Here is a 19,801-nt window from a genome sequence, read left to right as displayed (position 1 = left end):
AGTATACGGATGTGTAGCAATATTAAATTGACTACGAAAGGAAATACCACGCTCCTTCGTTAATACTAACTGTATCAATTAAATGTAGGCAATAAACTTTGTAAAAAATGTAATTTCATACATTTTACGTTTTCAGCACTTCTACCGCACGAGGAATAATGACGGAGATACACGATTATTATATTTTTTAAAAACTTCCAAATATCTCCGCAAGAATTAGTTCTACCGATAAACTGGGTATAACAAGTGTTATAGATACTTCAATTTCCAAGCATTTATGTCGCGTTCACATGATTTATTTTTACCATACGTGCTGTAATTGCAGATGTGTTCAGGAATTTACATTTGTATTGCCAATCAATGCCGTGCGTTGCTGACATGGAAATAGCTCAACATTCTTAATAACGACTTAACAGGCGGTCCGGTTGTTGTGATTGACTTCATAGACTGCAGATTCTGTAGAACCACGTGACATTAGTCCCTCGTCACTATTGATCAGGAAGATAATGATGACTATCAAAAGGAGAAGATACATTTGAAGGTACGATCGCTCTAAGAATGATTGGGGAAGAAAGAATCATAAAACGGGTGGTTGAAACCTAATTTTGAATGCCGTCTTATCGCCGAGCCGGAAAAGCAAATGTGGTGACCTTCGACGTCTTAAGTCCTTCATGAACAATAATAATACACTCACTGTCTATTGTTGTTATATGAGGTGTTTTCTGTCTCTTCTGCTGTCACTCTTTTCCGCCAGATGAATTTACTTCTGCAATTACAGAAACTACCCCGTCAACAACAGATACACAACAGCTAGTATAAATTAAATGTTTGGGTTTGCACATGTTCTCTAGCAATTTATTTCATATCAGTACATGGTAATATAAATATTCATTTTCATACAGCAAATATTTCGTAGTAATTACCTTTTTCCTTTTTTGACTAGGTTTTATTTCTGTCAAGACTTCGGAAAACCAGTTGGAAGCAGAGCACATGATATTGCTACTAATAACAATAAAATACATAACCATATCTAACTATAATTATGATATGCGTAATAATACACATTGAATCCACGACAAACATGAGTGATTCTGATTAAAGGTTTAACTAAAAGACAGAGAATATTTACGTAAGAAAGTAAATTTTAAAATAGTGAACTAGTAAATAATTATCTTACTTCAGTGTATCTGCTCTGAGTAGATGTAATTACCTGTACGTAATACCTGGTGAGTCCGTTGCGCCTGACTTTTTCTGTTGTTAGGCATCCCAACGAAAGTTAGTGGTGTAATGGTCGATTCTCCTTTGCTGTACACCAAGCTATAGTCACCTTTTAAGCACTTAATACGTCATCACAGCATGAGTTTTGCATAGACATGCATGTGACAGGTATTTACACAATGCATCAAACTGTCATACGGTTACGTAAAACGTACGTGTCAATTATAAGCTTTCGATTGGATGTGAAATTAAGGCTAAATGCGAAGGCATTCTGATAGAAAACGTGTGTGAGTTTGTAAAGCGGGGAGTAGTTTTACACCAAGTACTCTTTCTGATAAACTCGAGACAACAGCACTGAGGTGTCGTATACTAAGCACAGACGTGCTGACGCATGTACCGCTGGTAAGTGGGTTGGAATCGCACGAGCGCCAGATATTTTTATTTACATTTTAAGATTTGAGGACCAAATACAAGGCCATTCGTCCCACATTCGTGCAATAGCATGCAGCATGCTTGTTCAATGTGTGCTGGCATGACACTTTGTGTAGCTAGCAGTGCAGATAATTTCTTTGCTATGAACTCAGCAGATGAGTATGTTGACATGCTCCTCATCAAAGGTGAAGCAAGGCAGAACGCATAGGAAGCACAGCCCCTGTACTATGAAAGATTTCCATACAGACTACAATAAATAAATAAATAAATAAATAAATAAATAAATAAATAAATAAATAAATAAATAAATAAATAGCCAACCAACAACGTGAGGGTATTCGGATACATTGGCTTTGTGGATGATTCTGCGAATGAAATTATCAGGCTCCAGTGGGATTCAAACCCAACTACCAACCGCAGTTGTTTTTAGCAGCACCCCATTTAACCTGCGACAACTCAGCAAGTCCAGCCAGTAGCTTACCTGAAAGCATACCAGATGGACAGCTACATCCACTTCACAAATGCACACATGTTTTCTATCAGTATGCCATCGTTTTTAGCGTTCATTTCATACCCTATTGAAAGCTTTGGCATGTACGTTTTCCATAAACGTATCACAGTTCGATGCATTGTGTAAATATCTGTCACATACATGTTTATGCAGAGGTGATGGTGCAGTAGATGGTTAAGGGGGACTGTTACTTGGTCTTCCGCAAAGGAGAATCGACCATCACATCACCAGTGACGTTCGTTGGAATGTCTAACAACAGAAAAAGTCAGGTGGAGCGGACTTACCCGGTATACAAAAAAGGGCTTTTCTAATGCTTAAAAGCCGATTGTAATCGATGTTACGTAGAACAATAAAACAACTTTAATAAATACAGTATTTCAGCTACTGCTTGTGTTTTCGAAATGCATGTTAACTAAATATGTAGTATTTCCACGATTGCAAACTCAGATTTCAGTTTACTGAACATGATTCCCCTCCCCAGAATCCATGAAATAAACTGGGAAAGTCCTCTTTGGATCAGTGTTTCCGAGCGTATAGTTCTTGAGGAGGCGCTCCTGCAGCTCCTGGCGCTTTCTTTCACGTTCCGTTTTGTACACTCTGATGGAGCGCCCTAGCGAGCAAGCGAAGGACACACCAAGTAGCTGAAAAATAGAACAAATAATAAAGCTAAACAGAAGGAAGCATATCTCCAATGCTATAAAAACACGGGACATGGCATGATTTTTTTCTAGTTGCTTTACGTCGCACCGACACAGATAGGTCTTATGGGGACGATGGGACAGGAAAGGCCTAGGAATGGGAACGAAGCGGCCGTGGCCTTAATCAAGGTACAGCCCCAGCATTTTCCTAGTGTGAAAATGGGAAACCACGGAAAACCATCTTCAGGGCTGCCGACAGTGGGGTTCGAATCCACTATCTCCGGGATGCGAGCTCACAGCTGCGCGCTTTTAACCGCACGGCTAACTCACCCGGTGATATGTTTTTAGGAACCATGGTGAGTGAAAAATGAAAGTACGTAAACAAGGTCGAAATATGTACGATGGTGTTGATTTGTGAGCAGATCGTGGAACAAAGATATTTCATGAAGAGCTTATTTCACCTAGGAAGGGGCCTCATATGAACCTTAAGTTCATATTTACTTTTTCCTTCGTCCGGCACTTGAGTCGTGGTATATGCCATTTCTTCCTAAATAAGCCACTACATATGTGTTTTATCCCAGTTAATGCCCTTCTTGACGTCTACCGATTATGAAGGGAAATATTCAATACTGCATGTTTCTAATATGTTTAGTAGTATGTTGTATGTATGTGTATGAAGAGACGTGTACGAGTATTAAGACAAACGCGAATATCCAGCCCTGATGTCAGGTGAATTAACTAGACACGGCTATGATCCCCGATATTGTCATGAATCGAACTCGGTACCCTCTGACACGAAAGAAGTGATGCTGAACGTTAAGCCACGGAAGTAGCTTTGATAACCAAATTCCATATTCCACGAGTTCCTAAGAATACCAACAATAGACTAATAGACAAATTCGTTAACAGGACAAATTTTAATTTTAAAATGTCTATATTATATAATGCCGGCCCCGTGGTGTAGGGGTAGCTTGCTTGTCTCTTACCCGTAGGCCCCGAGTTCGATTCCCGGCCAAGTCAGGGATTTTTACCTGGATCTGAGGGCTGGTTCGAGGTCCACTCAGCCTACGTGACTAAAATTGAGGAGCTATCTGACGGTGAGATAGCGTCCCCGGTATAGAAAGCCAAGAATAACGGCCAAGAGGATTCGTCGTGCTGACCACACGACACCTCGTAATCTGCAGGCTTTTGGTCAGAGCAGCGGTCGCTTGGTAGGCCAAGGCCCTTCTGGGCTGTAGTGCCATGGGTTTATTTTGGTTTTTACATTATTTACTTGATGTAAGGTATAAAGCTGTTCGCGTAAGATATATTTGATGTGTATAAATAACTTGTTTATTTCGATCTCTGTTCTCAAGTCTATGATCGGATATGATATCCGCCCAACCATTCGTATAGAATACTAGCATTTGTACCCGTTCTTCGAACGGGAATTAGCCGTGGATTACATGTTTCCTTCAGGAATATATGCGAAATAACATGGCTCTATTCACACGTTTAATGCGACATGTTAAAATTATATTTTCCTACGAAAGTGCGTGGCAGTAACGTTAAATATGATGAAGCTGAATATAGTCGAGAGGGAATGGGGACGTTTTCCGAATTTATTGTACGGTACAGTCCTGGTCCGAAATTCTGCGAAATTCTCCGTTATTCTCTGGTCTCGTATTGTATCTATGGCCACCGGCGTGAGGCTCTGACGTTGACGCTACCTCCCTTAATATCTGCCTATTGAAAAGTGTAAAATGGCTCATTGGATTTTTCCGTTACCCACCTTGAAGTGACATGCACATGTCCCACGGGGCTTTGACTAATAATCGAATTTTTCGTAATCGTCTGCGTTATTATCCGTCGTACAATAAATAAGTACATGGCATAAAGGAACGGAAATAACATGTTCTTAAACTTTTGTTGTGTATAGTCTTTTGTTAGACCAAATATTAACGAAAATATTTGAGAATGATCTTCCTATAAATACCAACTCTGTGTGATTACTCTGACATAATATGCACCTGACAACACAATCCTGAGTGAGTAGATTCCAAATACATAGTTTGGTTGAAATAAGCCCAGCAGTTTTCCACTTTTAGGATTAGCCAGCCAGCCAGACAGACAGACAGACAGACACCGAAGGGAAGAGTTCTACCTCATGTTTCCTCGGTGTTCAGTTACATTAGGTGGGGTTAATTTTCAAGAGAGGTAACTATTGTGTATCCTCTGATTTTCTCCTATTATGCATCCTTCGAATAACTGTAGGTCTGCAAGGGTGTCCATCACTGGCTGCAGAGCATGAAGCCCGTAGAAAATAGCAATTTTCTCCCGTCATTTGGAGAGTAGGCGAAATTATGTACAGAAGAAAAAGATGTTTAAAATGAAAGGGCATTTCACAATTATTCTCTATTTTACATCTCTATTTTACATATCAATAGTGTAAGAGAAAATTGAAAAGAACCCTTCTGGTTTTCCTATAAACCCAAAGTCTGTTCAGTGATTCTAAATGCATATCGAAACCTGCTGCTGGATTATTAGACTCTAAATATGAACTTTGGTCGAGATATAATCAATATTGTAAGAGAAAATATAAAACAACTCTACTGGTCTTTCTATAAACCCCCACTCTCTTGAGTGATTTTTAAATGATGTGCATATAGTAGTGGTTCATGTTTGTGGGTCACTGTAGTCACGTCCTAGTTCGTGAACCATGGGCAACGGCTGAGTGGCCTAGTAAATGGTCCTGAGAGTCGGGATACCAGTTGCTATGGAATGGGAGTGGGCATCTCGGACATATTCTGAGACCTGGCCCTCCTTGTGCTCAGGTGGCTAGGACTATACAATCCACCTGTGGTCCATAACCCGTTAGAGGAGAGATCCTCACTTGGACTATGTGCAAGTAGGGTATCATCCTGCTTCATGAATCTACCGAGCTCAGAACATTTTAAGCAAGCCTCGGACCTATGGGAGTAACGGAGTCCCACTCCCATTTGACAGGCGAGGGACTCCTTGGAAACGACTTGGCGAACGAAATGGAATTCGATGGGGAGCTATCAATATTAATGGGGCTTATGGAAGAAAGAAAATAGAACTGGCTGAGTCAGCAAAGAGGATGCATCTGGATGTGCTAGGAGTAAGTGATATTCGGGTAAGGGGAGATAACGAGGAAGAGATAGGAGATTATAAAGTGTACTTGACGGGTGTTAGAAAGGGAAGGGCAGAGTCTGGGGTAGGGCTCTTTATCAGGAATACCATTGCACGGAACATAGTTTCTGTTAGGCCGTAAATGAGCGAATGATGTGGGTAGATTTGTCAGTTGGAGGAATTAGGACTAGAATTGTGTCCGTGTATTCACCATGTGAGGGTGCAGATGAGGATGAAGTTGACAAGTTTTATGAAACATTGAGTGACATCGTGGTCAGGGTCAACAGGAAGGATAGAATAGTGCTAATGGGCGATTTCAATGCGAGAGTTGGGAATAGAACTGAAGGATACGAAAGGGTGATTGGTAAATGTGGGGAAGATATGGAAGCTAATGGGAATGGGAATGGGAATGGGAAGCTTTTGCTGGACTTCTGTGCTAGTATAGGTTTAGCTGTTACGAATACATTCTTCAAGCATAAGGCTATTCGCCGCTACACATGGGAGGCTAGGGGTACCAGATCTATTATAGACTATATCTTAACAGACTTTGAATTCAGGAAATCTGTTAGGAATGTACGAGGTTTCCAGGGATTTTTCGATGATACTGACCACTATCTGATCTGTAGTGAACTAAGTATCTCTAGGCCTAGGGTAGATAAAGTGAAATCTGTCTGCAAACGAATAAGGGTAGAAAATCTCCAAGACGAGGAAATTAGACGGAAGTACATGGATATGATTAGTGAGAAGTTTCGAATAGTAGACAGTAAGCAGGTTCAGGATATAGAAAGCGAATGGGTGGCATACAGGGATGCTGTTGTAGAAACAGTAAGGGAATGCCTAGGAACAACTGTGTGTAAAGATGGGAAAAGGCGAACATCTTGGTGGAATGATGAAGTGAGAGCAGCTTGTAAACGTAAAAAGAAGGCTTATCAAAAATGGCTCCAAACAAGGGCCGAGGCAGACAGGGAGTTGTATGTAGATGAAAGAAACAGAGCGAAACAAATAGTTGTTGAATCCAAAAAGAAGTCATGGAAAGATTTTGGTAACAACCTGGACAGGCTAGGTCAAGCAGCAGGGAAATCTTTCTGGACAGTCATAAAGAATCTTAGGAAGGGAGGGAAAAAGGAAATGAACAGTGTTTTGAGTAATTCAGGTGAACTCATAATAGATCCCAGGGAATCACTGGAGAGGTGGAGGGAATATTTTGAACATCTTCTCAATGTACTAGGAAATCATCCTGGTGGTGTTGCGAACAGCCAAGCTCATGGGGAGGAGGAAAATGATGTTGGTGTAATTATGCTTGAGTAAGTGGAAAGGATAGTAAATAAACTCCATTGTCATAAGGCAGCAGGAATAGATGAAATTTTGCCTGAAATGGTGAAGTATAGTGAGAAGGCAGGGATGAAATGGCTTCACAGAGTAGTAAAATTAGCCTGGAGTGTTGGTAAAGTACCTTCAGATTGGGCAAAAGCAGTGATTGCACCTATCTATAAGCAAGGGAACAGGAAGGATTGCAACAACTATCGAGGTATCTCATTGATTAGTATAACAGCCAAAGTAGTCACTGGCATCTTGGAAGGGAGGGTGCGATCAGTCGTTGAGAGGAAGCTGGATGAAAACCAGTGTGGTTTCAGACCACAGAGAGGCTGTCAGGATCAGATTTTCAGTATGCGCCAGGTAACTGAAAAATGCTACGAGAGGAATAGGCCGTTGTGTTTATATTTCGTAGATCTAGAGAAAGCATATGACAGGGTACCGAGAGAAAAGATGTTCGCCATACTGGGGGACTATGGAATTAAAGGTATATTATTAAAAGCAATCAAAGGCATTTATGTTGACAGTTGGGCTTCAGTGAGAATTGGTTATAGGATGAGTTCTTGGTTCAGGGTACTTACAGGGGCTGCAATCTTTCACCTTTGATGTTCGTAGTTTAGATGGACCATCTGCTGAAAGGTATAAAATGGCAGGGAGGAATTCAGTTAGGTGGAAATGTAGTAAGCAGTCTGGCCTATGCTGACGACTTGGTCTTAATAGCAGATTGTGCCGAAAGCCTACAGTCTAATATCTTGGAACTTGAAAATAGGTGCAATGAGTATAGTATGAAAATTAGCCTCTCGAAGACTAAATTGATGTCAGTAGGTAAGAAATTCAACAGAATTGAATGTCAGATTGGTGATACAAAGCTAGAACAGGTCGATAATTTCAAGTATTTAGGTTGTGTGTTCTCCCAGGATGGTAATATAGTAAGTGAGATTGAATCAAGGTGTCGTAAAGCTAATGCAGTGAGCTCGCAGCTGCGATAAACAGTATTCTGTAAGAAGGAAGTGAGCTCCCAGACGAAACTATCTTTAAATCGGTCTGTTTTCAGACCAACTTTGCTTTACGGGAGCGAAATCTGGGTGGACTCAGGATATCTTATTTATAAGTTAGAAGTAACATGCATGAAAGTAGCAAGAATGATTGCTAGTACAAACAGGTAGGAACAGTGGCAGGAGAGTACACGGAATGAGGAGATAAAGGCTAATTTAGGAATGAACTCAATGGATAAAGCTGTACGCATAAACCGGCTTCGGTGGTGGGGCCATGTGAGGCGAATGGAGGAGGATAGGTTACCTAGGAGAATAATGGACTCTGCTATGGAGGGTAAGAGAAGTAGAGGTAGACCAAGACGACGATGGTTAGACTCGGTTTCTAACGATTTAAAGATAAGAGGTGTAGAACTAAATGTGGCCACAACACTAGTTGCAAATCGAGGATTGTGGCGAAGTGTAGTAAATTCACAGAGGCTTGCAGACTGAACGCTGAAAGGCATAACAGTCTATAATGATAATGTATGTATGTATGTATGTATGTATGTATGTATGTATGTATGTATGTATGTATGTATGTATGTATGTAGTTCCTTGATGAGTAGACTTTAAATATGAAGTTTGTTCGAAATATAATCAATAGTGTAAGAGAAAATTGAAAAATAATTTTTCTAGTCTTCTTATAAACAGCCCCCCCCCCGTCTATTCAGTGACTTATAAATAACATGCATATAGAAACCTGCTCATGGATGAGTAGACTCCAAATATGAATTTTGGTCGAGATATATTCAACAGTGTAAGAGAAAATTGAAAGATAATCTCTTCTGGTCTTCCAATAAACCCCCAGTCTGTTCAGTGATTTTAAAACCATATACATATCAAAACCTGCTCCTGGACGTGTAGATTCTAAATATGAAATTTGGTCGAGATCTATTCAGCCGTTTACCTGTGATGGTGGAATATACAGACAAACAAACAAACAAACAAACAAACACGAAACTAAAAACTACCGATACGATCTTGAATTGACCTGAACTGGATAAATATATCAACATTTGGCGAAATCAAGGACATTATAGACATCCGAGTCCTAGAATTTTATTTATAAGATAAAGGTTTGGGCTCAACAGACCTAAAATTAACCCCTGGGTGCTAACTGATCTATCATCCTCTTTGAATTCGTTCCATTAAATGCGTACATATTCAGGTTTAGGTACGGAGACTTGCAATTATATTTGATATATTTTTTAAAATCTGTTAATTCGGTTATTACATTGAAAACACGAAAGAAACGTCGATCAACGCTGCTTCAGTCGTAGATGAAATGTCTGAACAATGCACGAAGGCTGTAAATAAAGTATTGGCAATATTGATATAACGCAATATTTAATGAACTAACAAGTACAATTGCATTATATTCCTTCCATGTAGTCTCTCGCAAAGTCTATTATCGTTTTGCCAAATATCGGGAAGCCGTTGGGGAACGTTGACAGGGCGTTCTCTCTTGATGATAGTGACGGAGCGCCCTAGTGCGCGGAGTGCAGATGACACGTCAGGAAATCGGCGGCCTCGGAGGGGTTCCTTCAAATTCGGAAGCAGGTCGAAGTCACAAGGACTCATATCTGGTGATTACGGAGCGTGTTCCGAGACCTCCCAACGCCAACGTTGCGGTAAGTGCTTGACATTATTTGTGATATGACAACGTGCGTTGTCATGCAACACGATGGGACGATCGTCCCGCAATAAACGTGAACGTTTGCGCCGCATAACCGGACGCAGATGTCGCTCGAGAAATCGGCAATAGTAGTCACCGTTCCTGACTCAGGCACAATATGCGAAAAATAACACCTTCGTAGTCGTATGCCACAATCAGCATACGCTTCATCCGACTGGGTTCCTGTCGAAATTTTCGTGGGCATGGCGAACCTGTGTGACGCCATTTATTTTATTGACGCTGTAATTCATGCACGTAGGCTCGTGCCCACGTCTCATCACTGGCGACAATATGCTGCAGAAACGAGTCCGCTTCGTTGCGGTATCTGTCCAGGTGGATGCCAGCCAGTGCATACCGGTGCACTTTCCGTACGTCGGTGAGATGATGAGGAACCCGACGGGACACAATTTCCCTCATGTTAAGACATTTCGACAGCATGTGCTACACCGTTTGATGACTGTGACCAACCTCTACGGATAATTCCTGGACAGTCCATCGATGGTCTACTGAATGAGACCACTCGCGATGTCAATATATTGATAAATGGACGGCCGACCTGTGCGATTAAAATCCGCAGTCTCATTCCGATCCACACGTAACGCCTTGACCCATCGTGCAACCGTCCTATACGGTCATTCATTCTCACCACAAGCTTCACGTTATACTCGATGACATTCTGTCGAATTTTTGATACGGGCAACCTCAATTTTAAACCATGAACGATGATCACATTTTGAAAACTTGCTTTAGATAAGTGAAATCAACAACACCCCACAGAAACAAAACTCCCAACTGGATGCCCATCAAATCCACACTACACAGCGACAACAGGGCCACCAGGCCGCTCCCATATCCTATTTTTTCATGCTCGATCTCCTGCGAGTATCTGAACTATGTTGCCAGTACTTTATTTACATTCCCCGTAGGAGTTCCAGTTGACCACTGCTCTACAGCCAAGAAGGTTTTACCTCTGTTATCATTGATCATGAAGGCAAGGTTGTCGACCTACAGGTTGCACTACAGTCTAGCGAAAATGAAAAGTGAAGTGTGTACACATATAAGGTCTGATAATAAATTTCCTCAACTAGCTCTGCTGTGTGCCAACAGAGAACAGCATAGGATTCCGCTAGCAGCTATAGTGACTTTCAACCTTGATAAGGGAGTATGCGGAGGGACATCGCATTTTTAACATCGGGTGTTGTTATAGTGATGATTATTTGAACACGTGTTTGTGGTAGCATGTGATTACATCATAGACAGAAAGTAGAACAACGAGTCAAAAATGAAAATTTGCGATGTATCCTGGCACACTGCTTTATCAAGATTGAATATCAATATAGCTGCTAGCGCGTGATGACATGGACAGGGAGTTGGTGACTAAGTTGGGACGTTCTGAAGGCGCGAAAATAGTAGACACTGAGGAAAACGCTGTCACGCAAGAACAAAGCAAGGGTGGATATACCGTAGTTTATTCAATTTACTGATGTCCAAAATGACTGAGCAGAATAATGCCATGAGTGACAAAATTGGAGCGGTAATTAGTGCGAAAATTCAATTAAAGGGTAATGCCATGAGTGAGAAAATTGAAGCGGTCATTAGTGAGAAAATTGGAGCTCAGGGTAGTGTCATAAGTAGTATTAATAAGATTGATGATGTTAGAAACAGATCATAAGGTGTTAGAGATAAGTAAATTAATAAGCTAGAAAGTATGGTAAACAGGGAGTGTAGCGACATAAGAGCTGAGATGGAATTGGGTCGGAGCAATCTCCATACGGAAATAGAGCAATTTAGTGAGACATCCAACAAACAGGGGCGTAAGATTGATGAATTAGGCGAGTCTAATAAAGAGGATATCAATGAGTTAGTGGAAGAAATGTTTGAAAAGGTAACCAATACAGTGGGGCAAGAAACTAATAAATGTATTTATAGGGTGGAGCAGGTGGAAAGAAAACTTGGGGAAGTAGGTGAACTAGGGAGTAAACAGAAATCATTATCACAGAAGGTGAGAGAATCGGAAGAAACGTTGCAGGAGGAATTAAGAAAAATTCAAGAATTGGCTGAGGTAACAGTGAAAGAAAAAAGTCTGAGTTGTCAGAGGGTACTCCATCAAGAATTGCGTGATAGCAGAAATGTACGTGAGATAATTGTAACACATTGTTTAATCACTATGGATCAAGGTACACCAAAGTTTTCTGGGAAAGAATTCAACCCGATGAAATTTATGACGGTAGAAGAGAAGAAATTTGCTCTTCAATTAAGGGACAATATTATTATCTGGAAAACTGTATTAGAGATCTTATGTAATGCTTGGGTAGGGGAGACTTAGTCTTGGTTTCAGGTATATAAAAGCTCGATATCTAGTCTAACGGAATTTAAGGAGAAATTCATAGCGAAATTTTAGAGCGAAAGAATTCAGAGTAGAGAGAGAGAGATAGAGGGAGGGGGGATAATGTTTGGCAGGTTTAATTCTAACGAGGGCGTAAGAATGACAGAATACTTTTTGGCGGATGTTTTGTGTGGGGAAATTTAAAATGTATTGGATCTGAGACGGACATAGTTAGACTTATGGCAAATCACTATCCCGATAAAATAAGAGAAGCCGTTCGTATGCAAAGAGTGGAGACGATTAAGCAAATTGAACTTTTTTTAAGAAAGTTTGATGCTTTGGGTAGTAGCCTGAATAATAGTACGACATAAACTGGAATGTAGAAAGAAGGGTGAATCAATCTAATAATAAGGGCAGGCCTATGCATAATCGTAACTACAAAGGAGTATATCAGGAGAGACCCAATAGTAATATTCACAGGGAGAGAAATTATCAATATATTTCGGAAAATTTCAGAACTGCGAGGCGTGAAAATGGAAATCAACAAGGAACTGGGAGGCGGGAGAGTATAGGTCATAGTAATTATAACAACAAAAATGAAACTGTAGGTAATAAGCAACCAGAAACGCCGACTGAAGTGTGTAACCAACAAGTCGTAACCGAACAAAGTAATTTAAACGCGCAACGGGCTGTATAAACAGGTCACTGAGAAAGTCCGAAAATAGTGAGTTCACGAATAAGGTAGATAAGTCAGGTGATGTCGACTAGGCTATACTTGCAAGTGAACATGATTGTGACCTAAGTAGCAGTAATTCAAATGTTTTAAGTGGCGACTTAATCGTAGAACCTACATTTTATAAGTGTAATTTAAATTTAGATATAAGCCAAGATTTGTTAACGATCTAATTGTATGTAATGAGCATAATTTAAGTAGTGGTACTGTAACACCAACGATTGAACTTACAATATGGGGCCGGAAGCTTAAGATCTTGTTGGACTCGGGAAGTGAGAAATCATGCACAAATTCGAAGCTGTATGAGGAAGTATTGAGAGAGAAGCATCAGGTAGCGTAAATTCCCGTGAGAAATAAGTTCAACGTAACAGCTGTTGGAAACAAGTCTCAAAGGGTAACTAACAAATAGATGTCCTCATTAACATCGGTGGAGAATGTTTTTTGTAGCCATGTTTAATTGTATCCAATTTAGTTTATGCCGTTATTTTAGGTACTGTCTGGTTAACTTGTCATAAGGCAAAATTGAATTTTTATCTAGGTAATGTCAGTCTCATTTGGGGAAAGGGTAGCAGGGAAGTCAGGTTACCGTATGATGTTATCTCAGAAATAAGTGCGAATAAAATGGGTTCTAGTACCGAAGGGTCTAATGAAGAATATGAGAAAAAATGTTCATGTCTGCCATGTGTCTATACAGAGAAATTTTAGAGATGAAATGTATGAGACAGTGGTGAAATGTAATTTAGAGGAAAGTCAGAAGAACGAATTGTGTGAATGGTTAATATCACATCGAGATGTTTTCGTGACCAGACCGGTAGAACATATCTTTATGAACACAAATTCAATGTTCATGACAACTCAACTTTTGTTGGACCGAAATATCCCATTCCGTTAAAATACGCTAGCGCTATTGAAGAGCAGATCGGCTTATGGTAGATTATAATATAATTGAACCGTCATGTAGTCCTAATTTAAATCCACTTGTGATTATACCTAAGAAAGTTCACACGGTGCGTTTTGAATTGATACCAGGAACCAGGTTAATGAATATGAGAACTGAAGCCGATCAGCAAAGGGCGGAGAAGGTAGAGGAACTTACTCAGCGATTTGAAGGTGAATATGATGTTCCACTATTGATTTGTCGTCATCTTTCTGGCAGATTTACCTGAGAGAAATAGACCGTCCACTTACTGCTTTTGCGTACAAGAATTGTTGTATCAGTTCGCCAGAGTTCCGTTGGGACGCGCACATCATCCGCAGCGTTAACTAGGTCCATGAGTAAAGTATTAGGGAGGCACACGGGTAGTTTTGTGACGATGTAAATAGACGACATAGTAATTGCATCCCACACGTTTGAGGAATACATGAAACACTTACGGATTTTTGTACATAAAGTCAGGAAAGGGATATTTACATTAAAACTGGGTGAATCGACATTTTGTTAACAACAAATCACATTTTTGGGACATACTGTATCACAACAGGGGTTAAAACCGGAACAGACGAGATAAGACAAGATAATCAATACTCCTAATCCACATAATGTTATACAATTGAAATCTTTTCAAGAGGTGTGTAATTACTTTCGACGTTTTGTGGGTAAATATTCTGCGCTGTTAGGCAGACTCGTTAGATTTTAGCCATAAGTGAATGTGATTTTAAGATACGTCATATCAAAAGGAAAGATAATGTGATGGCTGACTTTCTCCGCAGATTTCGAACGCTATTGAAATTAGGCGTGAAATGGAAGTGGAAGAAAGAACATGATGAGGCTTTTCAGAAGATGAAGGACGGGTTTGATGAAGCGGTTATGTTGAGATATCCAGTGCCAGGTCGTGAATTTATTATCATGACTGATGGCTGCTAGAAGGTAGTTGCTCGATGTTTATGATAGAGAGATCCAAACCAAACCCCATGACACTACAGCCCTTGAAGGGCCTACCAAGCGACCGTTACTCAGCCCGAAGGCCTATAGATTACGACGTGCCATGTGGTCAACACAACGAATCCTCTAGGCTGTTATTCTTGGCTTTCTACACCGAGGCCGCTATCTCACCGTCAGATAGCTCCTCAATTCTAAACACGTAGGCTGAGTGAACCCTGAACCAACCCTCAGGTCCAGGTAAAAATCCCTGACCTGGACGGGAATCGAACCCGGGGCCTCCGGGTATGAGGCAGGAACGATACCCCTACACCACGGGGCCGGCCACATGTCAGAGGTGATAATGGCAATTTAGGCATCGTTTCCTTGGCGAGTCGTGGGCTCAGTTTGGCAGAGAAGTGATACACTATTACAGAGATTGAATTTCTTGCAATCATGTATTCATTAAGTAAGTTGGAATGTATGTCTTAGGTAACAAATTTGAGATATGGACTGATAATCAGGCCTTCATATTCTTAAATACGTACGAACTAACTGGTAATCGTATGACTCGTTAGATTTTAGCCATAAGTGAATGTGATTTTAAGATACGTCATATCAAAAGGAAAGATAATGTGATGGCTGACTTTCTCCGCAGATTTCTCCCTAAGGAAGAAAATACAGTCTCTTTAGAGTTGAAAGAAGGTATTCTGATTTGTGTTGGTTCTATGACTGATAATACAGCAGAAAGGGACAGAATTCGTTATCTTTTGGTCGAGCAGGAAAGAGAAGAAGAATGGGCTGGACTGTTGACATCGCTTAGAGATAAGTGGCCAGATACTGTTCTAGAGAGCGGTAAACTTATGTATAGATTATGTAATGGCTTTCTCACTAAGAAATGTTATTCTGGGCAGTTTAATATCTGCGTACCCAAAGCCCTGCTAGAGGACATGATTTTTTATTATCATAAGGAGCTGGAATATTTTGGAGCTTATATGCTTATATGCTATTCGGGGAAACTTTGTGTGGAGGAATATGTGAAGGCACGTGAGGAAAATAATCGCTACGTGTGATCTATGCCAACGCTCTAAGCACCCGATTAGAATCCTAGAGGGGCCTAGGCAGGCTGGTACTGCAGACAGGCCTGGGCAACTTATTTGTGTAGATCTGTTCCCGATATGGTTAAAAATTTGTTTCTTTCCTGTCAGCGAATGTGTCAAGATGTACCCATTGAGGAAAGGAACAGTGAGGGGTTGTCTCAAACAAGTTGTGGACAGATATATTCCTGAGTTCGGATGTCCCCTCAGAATATTATCTGATCATGGCCACCAGTTTATTTCGAAGATCTGGAATACGAAACTGATTGAACTGGGCATCAAAAGTATATTTTCGTCGGTACATTGCCCGCAAAGCAATTTGATTGAACGGACGATACGTGAAATATGACGTATATTTAGTGCGTATGAGCACGACAAACACAACTCGTGGTTTTCACAGCTGGGTAATGTCGAACGTTGGTGTAATATCACGTTGTGTGAGTCCATTGGATTTACACCCTATGAAATTCATCACGGCAGGAAACCTACCGATGAAACTGCGAGTAAGTTAGGCTTGGACTAGGGAGAGCATAAAACTAAGGATTTTTGTATCCAGCTGGCTAGGGAGAATTTAAAGAAAGCAGGACAAAAACGAATTCGCCAGCAGAAGAAAACTAAATTGGATGAATTTGAGCTTAGTGACAAAGTTTTATTCAGAGTACCACTTCCATCATCACATGATGCTGGTCAGTTTTCTAAGTTTTCCTTGTTATATCAGGGATATTTCACCGTAGTCAAACGTACTGGGAAATGTGCTTGTTCATTAAAAGACAAGGAAGGAAATATCGTAGGCACATACAATACAAAAAATCATAAGAAATATATCATGTGGGTTTGTCGAGTATTTCTCATTATTATGTTAATTCAGCCTGTTTTATGAAGCTGGCATTGTGAAGAGCACTTCAGTGCAATTAGCGTGTGTTGTGCGATAAAGTGAAGCACGGCAGTGCAATAAACTCCAGTGCGTGGAGAAAGTGTATGTAATGTAATGTCTACGAAAGTTACTATTGGACACTAATGAATGTTTGGAACGACCAAAGTGAAAAATAATGTAATATATCAAAAAATAGAAAATATATCAGATGTAATGAGGAAAAGGAGACTTATGTTTTTTGGACATTTATATCGAATGCAAGATAGTAGATTAACCAGTAAGATTTTCAGATATTTGTGGAGTAAGAAATCAACGACAAGCTGGGTCAACGAAGTAAGAAAGGATTTAGAAAAAAACAATATAACAACAGAAGAAATAAATAATAGAGAAGGCTTTCGGTTAAAAGTATTGAAAATAGAAGGATTCCAAGGTAGGAAAGTAAAAACGACTGGTTCAAAGTGGTCTGAAGACAGAAAGAAGAAACATAGTGAACAGATGAAAGCGTACTGGAAGAAAAGGAAAGAACAAAGAAGAAGGAATTGAAATTGGCACGTGGTCCTCTGGTGGCCCATTCGAGAGAAGAAGAAGAATGTAATCTCTAGGGCAAGGCATTTAATGACCAAAAAATAGCAAGAAAATGCAAAATAAAAAATGCATTTATGACCCAAAAATGGTTAAAAAATGACACAAAATTTGAAAAAAGACCAATAAATTAATCGTCACTTATTTATTAATCCTTTAAGAAACAATTACCTTATTTGAGAGAGAATTTTAATGGATGACAATGCATTAAGTTTAAATTATTTTTGTTACTAACAAAGTAAATACCACTTTGCACCCCTGGTGAAAAAAATGAAATATTTTAGAACTGGCATATTCTTCAAATACTCTCCTAGCAAATAGGTGTCATTTAATTAACAAAGATTATTTAAGAAAACAAACTTCAGTGGATGTTTACAATGAATTCGAATTGAAATGCACAATAAAAACTTTGCGCAGGTTCTCAAATGAAAACGATTGCCTATTGTCTGCAAGTAACGATTTGTACACGGAAAAGCTTCTCTCTATCTCAACTGAAACAACTGGTGCATACTGAAAACAAGCAATATCTCCCGGATTCAATTCACAGTCGGTAAGAGAAAAATTTTCACCCGACAATGTTTTGCCAATATAACACAAAGTTTTATACCCACTGTTCTTTTGCAACACCTTATTCAATTTCATGGATACAACTTCACCCACTTTACCACACACACGATTCAGATCATTCACAACTTTATACACAATTTGCAGCTGCTCTGCTAGTGGCACTTGGGATTTTTCTAGAGCACTTATTGCATTAGGAAGGGATCCGAAATTTGTTTTTATGTAGGAAAGTTTACCTGCAATTTCTTTTTCAGCCAAGAGTTCCTGGGCTGTTTTTATTGATCCAGCCTCAGTTTTGTCGAAAGAATCGACCACTTTCTTTACAACTTCAAAGTTCTCGCAGTAATAACAACAAGCCTCAATCCACGTTCCCCATCTAGTCAAAACAGGTGAAAAGGGCAAGGGAATTTCAAGAGCTTCTGTTCTGAATGCTAGAACTCTAGATGGGGCTTTTAAAAACACTTTCTTTATGCACCCAATTAACTTGTCAACTTCAGGAAAATTATGTCGTACCTCTTCCGCGGTCCGATGTAACGCATGGGCTAGGCATGTGACATGCACCATTTTCGAGAAGAGCGCATGTAACGAATTTGCAGCCTTTACCATGTAGGGTGCTGCATCTGTTATTAAAGGCAGCATATTGTCATTCCGAATGCCATCGAGCACAATAGCCTCAAAGACTGGCCAGCAGTTTGCTAATTGTTGACCAGTTAGCTTTGTCCAATTGCTCACAATGTAGTAGAAATGGTTCTCCAGCATTCCCTGCTTCCAGGACGCCTACAATAACGTTGGCTATATATCGTCCCATACTGTCTGTTGTTTCATCTATGCATACCCATATGTTTCCGTCTCCTACCCTTATTTCTTGTAACGTTTTGTCATAGCATCTTCCAACGTAGGTTCTTCTTAATGTTCTGGGATCTGGTATAGATTTTCCAGTCTCCTCTTCTAAGAATGTACGCAGCTTTGCATGGTTCAATTTGTTCAGTGGAATATCGGCGCATACAAATGCTGTACACAGTTTCTCACAAAATGGAGAAAATGTTGAAGATTCACCCAGTAGTGTCTGGTGTAAGCCATGGTTTCTTTATCTTCAAGTCGCTGCACACCACGTTTATGTTTTTCTCGCGACACATGTTGTTCAACCGTAAACTTCTTTTCTGCTGAAACTCGCACATCACACACTTTGCAAAATAATATTTTCCCATCAGTGGAAAATATATTTTCTCCATATTGTGTAACAAATTGTTTTAATTTAACAATTGTACTTCCTTTAACTTTGGGCATCTTACAGTACTTGTCAACAAAGAATCACTCGACTCTCAGCACGCGGGCGACTGACTTCCTTCTTATCTAGCTGAAGATAAGGAGCAATGCCCAGCATGGGCGAGTCCATTATGCGTCTTACATGTAGGGGAAGCAGGTACTGCTTATAGTATGTTTCCTTGGAAGTGCAATCGAGTTGAAAATACTCTTTCCTTGAAAACTAGTGGCAGCAGGGTATCTTGCAAGTCTACGTTCTTTCTTGAGCAAGTTATTTGTCTAAGTTAAACATAATAGACAAGTATTGTAAACATAAATAATATTAATTAAATATCCAAATATAACGAAATATAACACTTCCCAGAAAACAATTAAAATGCCAAAAATGACCATAAATTGCTCCAAAAATGACCTATCTCTTGTAAACGGCAAAAAATAAAAAATGCCCTAACAAACTGCCCTTATTTAATCAGTCAGTTCATGAAACACATGTACATATACTCAAGCTATATTTTGGCCTTCATAAAAAAAAGATGCAAAATCATCAAAT

The 19,801-nt window shown here is 39.9% G+C and overlaps 1 protein-coding gene across 1 annotated transcript in view; it reads right to left on the bottom strand.

The window, feature by feature from the left end:
- Positions 1-833: 833 nt before the first annotated feature.
- The window catches only part of LOC136864533 (23 kDa integral membrane protein), a 154,894-nt gene continuing 135,926 nt past the window's right edge, over positions 834-19,801 (bottom strand). The window contains exon 6 of the mRNA XM_067141633.2: positions 834-2,802. Within this exon, the coding sequence (XP_066997734.1) occupies positions 2,617-2,802 (186 nt within the window). The 3' untranslated portion in view covers positions 834-2,616. The remainder of the gene's footprint in view (positions 2,803-19,801) is intronic.

This window comes from Anabrus simplex, chromosome 2 (assembly GCF_040414725.1).
Source record: "Anabrus simplex isolate iqAnaSimp1 chromosome 2, ASM4041472v1, whole genome shotgun sequence".
NCBI lineage: Eukaryota > Metazoa > Arthropoda > Insecta > Orthoptera > Tettigoniidae > Anabrus > Anabrus simplex.
This window is presented reverse-complemented; position numbering and strand designations above follow the sequence as displayed.